Here is a 9135-nt window from a genome sequence, read left to right as displayed (position 1 = left end):
AGGAAGGAAGGAAGGAAGGAAGGAAGGAAGGAAGGAAGGAAGGAAGGAAGGAAGGAAGGAAGGAAGGAAGGAAGGAAGGAGTTAGCTTGCCTCTTATTAAAACACGATTGTGTAGGGTTTGAAATTTACTTGCTCTACGTGCAATTAAGGGAGAAAGATGAGACCATCAGAGCCCCCGGGACGCAAGGGGAAATTCTACCGAGTCCAACAACATCACCATGAGTGGGAACGGACTCAATGGAAGAGACAGGGTTTGGTTTATATGCAAACAAATATTGCCCCCATGGAAATGCTATTTCACTATCACGTCATTTAAAACATACTTAAGGGTGATCTGAATATTTCCGAGACTTTCTCTGACCAAGGGTAAGATTGTCACATTTTCATTAATATAGAAATGTTATCAGTCGCTTGCTGAATCTTGGATATCTTAATATTTCTGTGAACAAGTCTCTTCCTGCTATTCCTTGCTGTCTCCACGTGATATTCCACATAAGCTTAAAGCCCGATGCCTTACGTGCTTTACTCTTTAACAAAGTATTGCATGAATAACTATTATGTGTATGATTTGGGGCACAGAATGATAAGCTAAGTAGGAAAAGCCTACTTCCAGAATAGGCGGAGATACAAATACTAAACTGCAAATGACATTTTCCTAAATGCTCACTGTCTGAAAGCCTTAAAGGCGACGCTGAACCGCATAGGAAGGTTGTGTCCTTGGTGTTCCACCAGCCATCAGTGGTTTGGAGGCTATTTGTTTATCTGTTTGTTTGTTTGTCTATTTGGAGGAGCACTGCTACTGCCTGAATAGACACAGACAGGAGACCTTTTGAAGTACCTTCAAGCTCCTTCACCTGAGCTCGTATGTCCTCAGACTCATACGTTGTTTCATCAACAACACCCCTTCACTTTCGGTCTGAGACATTCGCTAGCCAAGGCCAGAGGCCATTTGGGAAGTAGACGCCTCCCCTTCCTTCTCAGCCCCTTGCTGACAGACACTGCCTGGGGTTCCATGCCAGACACACAGGCATCTGTTTAAGGCCCCTGCACGACACCCCGCTGCATAAGATTTAACAAATCAGCAGAAATGGCAGAAAAACTCCTTTTTCTTTCAATTCCCTTTTTTCTCAAAGCCACTTTATTCAGACTCACTACAGATTCTTCCATAGTTCAATCATGTCAAACAGTATTGTACAATTGCTATCACAATCAGTTTCAAAACATTCTTTTCTTTCATGAACTCCTTGACATCAGCTCCCTTTTACCCACCACCGCCACTGCCCCCATTGTACCCCCAGAAACTCTTATTCTGCTTGCTGTCCCTATAGGTTCATCAATCCTGGGTTTCATATATTGAAAAACATATAACAAAAAAATCTGTGTATTGCTTAGAAGACATTTTCTTAAAAGACCCTTCATTTTAACGTAAGTAGTATGTATACTCCAATTATGTGTATGTTGAGTTGTATGTTAGAAAAAATTAATAACTGGTTTGGATTCTGGTTTTTGCCAGTTGAAGATTTTATAAATGACTTGGGATTCAATTGTGGAAATTATTAATAGCAAGATGTTATTGGAATATACTGCATCGGTAACAGACTCCAGAAATGTATTTGCTTCCCAGACTTCATGTACAGTACACTTTCTACCCCTATATTAATTATTTATTAATGATTTTCTTACATTTCTGCATATGGAAGTAATTTATTCAGTTACCTTTCTTATTCAAACACGGATGTAAACAAGATAAAGCTATATCATTTTGTTTTCTGATCTCACTACACTGCTTTAATCTTGATGAGAAACAGGTTTTGCATAAATTGGATGTGATTAACCCTTCAGTGTCTCTGATCCTCAAAGCAGTACTGAGGCAGAAATGCAAGTCTGGATTCTTTTCACAGGGCTCTTGTCAACTACACACTGCACAAGATGAACTGCCTACAGACTGCACCAACTCGGCAAATCACAGACACACACACATAATGCATGCATTAAATCACACTGTGATTTCTCAAGTGTGATTTTTATGTATAATTTGCGTATATTAAAATCATCCATTTCATATATTCAGATTTGACAAATATGTGGAGTTTTTTTTTGATAAATATATACATCGCTACACTGAAGATATAGAATGTTTTCACCAATCCAAAGTTTATCATGTCAATAATTTCCCTTTGCCCCTGGGAACCAGTGATCTGGTTTCTTTCCCTTAACTTGGTGCTTATTATGACTCCTCTACGCTGCTAGAGGTATCCATCATTGGGGTTTTTTATTGATTATTATCCTTTATACGGATAGATGACCATTTGTTTACCAATTCACCAGTTGATGGGCATATAGGTTATTTTCATTTGAGGACACTTAGCAGATCTTTGTCCAGAGCTGTACAAGAGCACATAAGAAGGGACTTCAAACCCACAGGGAGAAAGTCGGTTACGTTTTAACTTCATTTCTCCTGGAACTTCGTGTGAACTGAAATTGTGTTTCTCTAAGATCAAGTAGTAGAGTAGACCGTGTGTTTCTCCCCACTAGTGGTAGCTGTTGGATGGATGAATGTGGCTAGGACACTGGGGACTGTTGACTTCATCGGGTAGAGCAAGAAAGGAATCAGAAAAAATAAAATTAAAAAAAAAAAAAAGAACAACAGCACAAAAATGCACATAAATGAAAAACAAAGCTGACTACCAAATGACTGGAAACCACACACACTCACATGTACATCCCCACAAGCACCCATGCCAGAACCAGTAGCTGTTTTCTCTTTCTCATTCACTGATGTGTGCTTACAAGGTCACACCCAGGGATACACACAGTGTGTCCATGAGTGTGTGAGGATCAGCAAAGGGTTATTCCCCGCCTGCCTCTTGCATCCTGTATCTCTCTGCTGGTGGTTTATCAACATAACAAAAGAAAACACACACACACACACACACACACACACACACACACACACGCTAAACTGGCCCTGATTTTTCTCAAGAGCCTTGTCCTACAGCTGGCTTCTTGAGGTCATCAGGGGATAAGGGTATTAGGGTTCGTTCCTCCCTCTTACAACAGTGCTGGTGGTTTACTACTACAAGAAGAAAGAAAGAAGAGTCCCAGTCTAGCCTCACAGCTGATTTAGTTTCTGGAGACTTTAGGGGATCAGAGCTTCTGCTGGAGCTAAGTGCTAAGGCCAGGTGGCTGATTCCAGCTCCTGCCAGCTGTGTGCCAGCACCCTTTATGGGCACCCAGGAGCCACAGGGAACCAGGTGCTTCAGCCCCCATTCATTAGGCTCCCATAATGTACAGTATTACTACATGGTCTGCCCTTTTGTCAGACTTATTGAAACCTGAGGGATTTGGAGGGACAGCACAACCAGTCACTGAGAGCACTGAATGAATGGCTATTTACACCTCCATTCACCGGAGGGTGTGGAGAGCCAGAGGCAGCCCACTTTTCTCATTGTTAGATATCAGAGATTTCTTTGCACCCTGAAAGAGCTAATTGAATTGTGGTTGGCCAGCAGAGAATTTTCTGCTCCACTTTCTGGTTGGAAGTAGAATTCAAAAAAAATTATGGATTATAAACAAAAGGAAGAAAGAGATATAAATAACCTTTTCTGATGCAAGAGACCATTTAGAAACTCAATCATTAGAGAACAAAGAAATGTGAAAGAGTTATTTTGCGGACTGTTATTTTTCCTTTATATGTAAGCATAAATATTACCGGTTTATTCACCTACCATGAACAAAAGTATAAACATACCCAGAAAGAAATAAGAGGAAAAGGCAGAGAAGCTGGTAGCTTTGAACATCTGACCTGTGGTTCTGAATTTCTGGCCTGTGGTTAGCAGCCTCGTGCATAACCCGCTGTGGCACCAGGGCTCATTTCTTTCCAACTCACAGTGACCTATATAAGATACAGTAAGTAAAACTGTTCCCTGGGGCTGTAAATCTTTGAGAGCAGACAGCCTCATCTTTCTTCCATGAAGCACCTGGTCGGGTTTGAACCGATGACCTTGGAGGAAGCAGCCAAATGTTTAACCCACTGTACCCCTAAGGATTCTAGCTAGAGAATGAATACTTAATCCTACCGTGACACACCAAAACCCTTTCCCTATTGCTCTATATTGTATATTTCAAGTCATATCACCATCCGTAGACAAGGGTAGAAGCGACCTGCCCTGCCACTTTTAAACTGTAAAGGAGTCGGTTTGAAGTTTATACATTTTTCTCTTCTCAAATGAAGAGAGTGAGTTTATTAATTTCTATTAATAGGAGACCTTCATCTGACAATTTTTCCATTAAGAACTTGGCAGACTCACTAATCTAACAGATGGGCTGAGAATTCAAAAGTATGCCAAAGGACTTTATGCAAAGGGATGTAGTCAAAATTTATGCGAATTTCCCTACTTATAGATTAATGATATCCAAGTAGAAATGTGTATGTCATTGGGCATCATGACTTTTAAATTGCTTGAAAAATAAATTTTGATAGATTTTTTGCATATTGTTTGCATTCTTTCCTTTTTAGATTTGATTCTCACAAAGGCTTTTGGTGTCAGTTACTAGAGGAAGGTAAAACAAAATGCCTTGGGAAGAGCAAAGGAAGAAAATACCCTCCAATGGATTCGGATGTAAGTATGGACCTGAAAAGCACACGCGAAGGAAGCCAGTCGATAAAGGAAAACACCTAATTTCTTATCGAAGTTGTTTTGTAAAAAATTCAGCCTTACAAAGTACATTTACATAGGTGTAAATACAGGCATGTACATATGTAAATATATTTATATATAAAATAGGGACATATATCTATGTACATATATGTATATGTTAAGTATTAAGGTAGCAGATGGACATTGGGCCCCCACTCATGTCCTCCCTCAATGCAAGAATACTTTGTTCTAATAACCTGGCATTCTTTGATGCTCACCTTCCCAACATGATCACTGAAGACAAAATGGGTGCATAAGCAAATGTGAAGAAAGCTGATGGTGCTGGCTATTAAAAGTTACAGCATCTGGGGTCTTAAAGGCTCGAAGATAAATAATTAGTCATCTAGTGGGGAAGCAACAATGCCCACATGGAAGAAGCACACCAGCCTGTGTGATCATGAGGTGTCAACGGGATCAGATATCAGGCATTAGAAAACCCAAAACAAACAATCAAATTGATACAAATGGGGGAGGCAGCGGAGTGGAAACCCAAAGCCCATCTGTAGACAGTTGGACATTCCCTCACAGAAGGGTCACAAGGAAAGAATGAGACAGCCAGGGTGCAGCATAACAATGGAACACACAACATTCCCCTAGTTCTTTAATGCTTCCTCCCCCCACTATCATGATCCCAGTTCTACCTTACAAATTCGGCTAGACCAGAACATGTACACTGGTACAGATAAAAGCTCTCAACACGGAGAATTCAGAACAGATAAACCCTTCAAGAGAAATAATGGGAGTTGCAAAATCATGAGGGTAGGGGGAAGGTGGGGGGAGAAAGAGGGAAACCAATCACAATGATCTACGCATAACACCCCCCACACCCAGGGTGATTGATGAACAACAGAAACATGGGTGCAGGGAGATAGCAGACAGTGTAAGATATGAAAAATAATAATCTATAACTTATCAAGGGTTCATGAGGGTGGGTAGGGGAGGAAAATAAATGAGCTGATATCAAGGCTCGAGTAGAAGAAAATGTTTTGAAAAGGATGATGGCAACATATGTGCAAATGTGCTTGACACAATGTATGTATGGATTGTTATAAGAGCTGTAAGAGCCACCAAGAAAATGATTTAAAAAAACAAACAAAACTCAGCCTTAAACTTAAAAGTCTGGATTAGGACTGACATTTGAATTTCAATATCTATAGGTTGCTTGTCTGTCAGTGTGTTGTACTGTGGTGGCTTGTATGTCACTGGTATTTCAAATACCAGCAGTGTCACTCAAAGTAAACAGATTTCTGCAGAGCTTCCAGACTAAGAACGGACTATGTAGAAGGAATAGGCTGTCTGCTTCTGAGGAATTAGCCAATGAAAACCCTAAGAACAGTATCTAATGATTATCAGTTACTGAAAAGCCAATGAATAGGAAGAAAACATTTTCAGAAAGTCACTCAGTCTATCTAAGGAAGAGCTGCCTTCTCAAAGTAAAGTTGACCATAATGACGTGGATGGAATAAACCTGGGGGAGTACAAAAATTCAAGACCTTCAGTTGCTGATTGGGCACAACTCAAAATGAGGAGAAACATCCGGTGGGGGGTGGGAATAATCGGAACTTGGAATGTAAAAAGTATGAATCTAGGAAAAGTGGAACTTGTCGGAAACGAAATGGAATGCATAAAGATTGATATTCTAGACCTGAGTGAGCTGAAATGAACTTGTTTGGGCTATTTCGAACGAGAAAATCATATTGTTGACTATGAAGGGAAGACACCCCAAGAGGAATGGCTGTGCACTCATCATCTAAGATCTATCTTGAAGTACAATACTTATGTGATTGGACAATGTCTATCCCTATACAAGGAAATCCAATGAATACAACTGTTATTCAAACGTATGTACTGTGTTAGTCTGGGTTGACTACAGAAACAAATTCATAGACACTCACATATATATTAGAAAAAGCTTTATATACAAGAGCAATTAGATATTACGAAAGCATCCCAGCCCAGTCTAGTCCAAGAGCATAAGTCCAATATTAAACCAAATGCCCCATACCAGTCTATAAATTCCTCTTCAGACTCACACAACACATGCAATGACACCAAATGCAGGAAGATCACAGGCCAGTAGGTGGGAAGTTTTGTGGATCCAGTGGTGGTGTAAGCATCTCAGCACTGACAGGGGTCTCCATGTGGATGCTCCAGCTCAAGGCACTAGTGTAGTTCTATGTGTCTTGTCAGTAGAGTCTCTCAGGGAGTGAGCCCAGAGAGAGTGTCTCCCACCTCCAAGGAGGAATACAGGAATTCCCAGAGTCCTCAGGAGAAAGCCATGCCCACACAGAGGCCTCATTGGCTACACAATGATTGACAACCTAGACTCCACCCCTTCATTCTTAATCCTCAATTTGACAACAGATTATATAACTACCACATGTACCAACCAAGAAAGCTAGTGATGAAGAAATTGATAAATTCTATCAATGTCTTCTGTCTGAAATTGATCAAAGGTGCAATCAAGATGCATTGATAATTATTAGCTATTGGAATATAAAAGTTAGAAATGAAGAGGAATGAAAAGTAGTTGGAAAATATGGTCTCGGTGATCAAAACTAAGCTGGAGATCACATGATATAATTTTGCAAAACCAATTGCATCTTCATCACAAATACCTTTTTTCAACAACACAACACATGGACTTCTCTAATTGGAATACACAGAAATCAAATTAAGTACATCTCTGGGAAGAGATGCCGGAAACACTGGCCACTAAAACCAGGCCAGGGGCTGACTGCGGAACAGAGCATCCATTGTTCATATGTAAGTTGAAATTGAAGTTGAAGAAAATTAAAACAAGTCCACAAGAGTCAAAATACAACCTTGAGTACACCCTACCCAAATTCTAAGAATATCTCAAGAAAAGATTTGATACATTAATGACAGAAAACCTGATGATCTGTGGGATGACAACAAGAATATTATACAAGAAGCAAGAGGTCATTTAAAAAACAGGAAAGGAATAAACGATCAAAATGGATGTTAGAAGAGACTCTGCAACTTGCTCTTAATCATAGAGTAGCTAAGGCAAATGGAAGAAATGATGATGTCAAAGAGCTAAATTGAATATTTTAAAGGGATGTTCACAAAGGCAAAGTAAAGTATTATAATGAATGTGCAAAGACTTAGAAAACCAAAAAGGAAGAACATGCTCAGAGTATCTTAAACTGAAAGAACTCAGGAAAAAAAATCAAGCCTCAAGTTGCAATATTAAAAGATTCTATGGACAAAATATTGAGTGGAAGAAGGCATTAAAAGAAGATGGAAAGAATATACAGTCACTGTACCAAAAAGAACTAGTAGACATTAAACAATTTTAGGAGGCAGCATATGAGCAATAACCAACAGTAAAAAAGAAAGAAGTTCCAGCTGCACTGAAAACATTAGCCTGAAACAAGGACCTGGGGGTTGGTGGTATACCAACTGAAATGTTTCCACAAGCTAATGAAGCACTGGAAGCACTCATTCATTTATGCCAGGAAATTTTTTTATTAAAAGATCATTTTATTGGGGGCTTTTACAGCTCTTATAACAACCCATACATCAATTATATCTCAAATTTAAACATTTCAAATTTAAACAACTCACCTTTCCCTCAGTATTCTCCCTCCCAAAAGAGTTTTATAATTCACTGCAACATCTCACAGAATTCATGAATTACCAAGGAAAAGGATCACACTATTGAAGAGGCTGGCAAACCCCCAAATCATGGGTGAACCATCAGCTTGGAGGAGTCTCTTCACAAGTGTGAGGACAAAGCCTGGCAAATCCAAATTGGCAGGTCAGATGATAGGTTGCTGGCTCGCAAGGTTACAGACCTGATTTGTCAGGTAGAACCGAGGTCATGATAGTGGCAGGAAGGAAACACCAAAGAACTAGAGGAAAGTTGTGTTTCATCAGTGCTATACTGCACCCTGACTGGCTCATTTCTTCCATGTGACCCCTCTGTAGGGGGATGTCCAATTGACTACAGATGGGCATTGGGTCTCCACTCCATGCCCCCACCCCCCAAAATTCACCTTGGGTATGATTTTGTTTTGGGTCTTTGATGCCTGATCCCTGATCCCATCAACACCTCATGATCATACAGGCTGCTGTGCGTCTTCCATATGGGCTTTGTTGCTCCTCAGCTAGATGTCTGCTTGTTTCTCTTCAAACCTTTAAGATCCCAGACACTATATCTTTGGATAGCCGGGCACCATCAGCTTTCTTCACCACATTTACTTATGCACACATTTTGTCTTCAGCTATCATGTGGAGAAGGTGAGCATCACAGAATGCTGTTAGAACAAAGTGTTCTTGTGTTGAGAGAGTACTTGAGTCCCGTTCTTTTCATCTCCAAATTATGTATCCTGCCTATCTTATCTAGACATGCAGATACATTAGTAAGCACAAAATTCTGGCAAAGCCAAATAAAACAACAAAGGAAGTC

At 40.0% G+C, this 9135-nt stretch overlaps 1 protein-coding gene across 1 annotated transcript in view; it reads left to right on the top strand.

The window, feature by feature from the left end:
- The window catches only part of NDST3 (N-deacetylase and N-sulfotransferase 3), a 135094-nt gene that overhangs the window by 118154 nt on the left and 7805 nt on the right, over positions 1–9135 (top strand). Inside the window, exon 11 of the mRNA XM_045295843.1 lies at positions 4520–4622. Coding sequence (XP_045151778.1) covers positions 4520–4622 — 103 coding nt within the window. The remainder of the gene's footprint in view (positions 1–4519; positions 4623–9135) is intronic.

The sequence above is a fragment of the Echinops telfairi genome, unplaced genomic scaffold, assembly GCF_000313985.2.
Source record: "Echinops telfairi isolate 266 unplaced genomic scaffold, ASM31398v2 ScPeMD7_5927;HRSCAF=6808, whole genome shotgun sequence".
Lineage (NCBI taxonomy): Eukaryota > Metazoa > Chordata > Mammalia > Afrosoricida > Tenrecidae > Echinops > Echinops telfairi.
The sequence above is the reverse complement of the archived record's forward strand: the minus strand, read 5'-3'. Positions and strand labels throughout refer to the sequence as shown.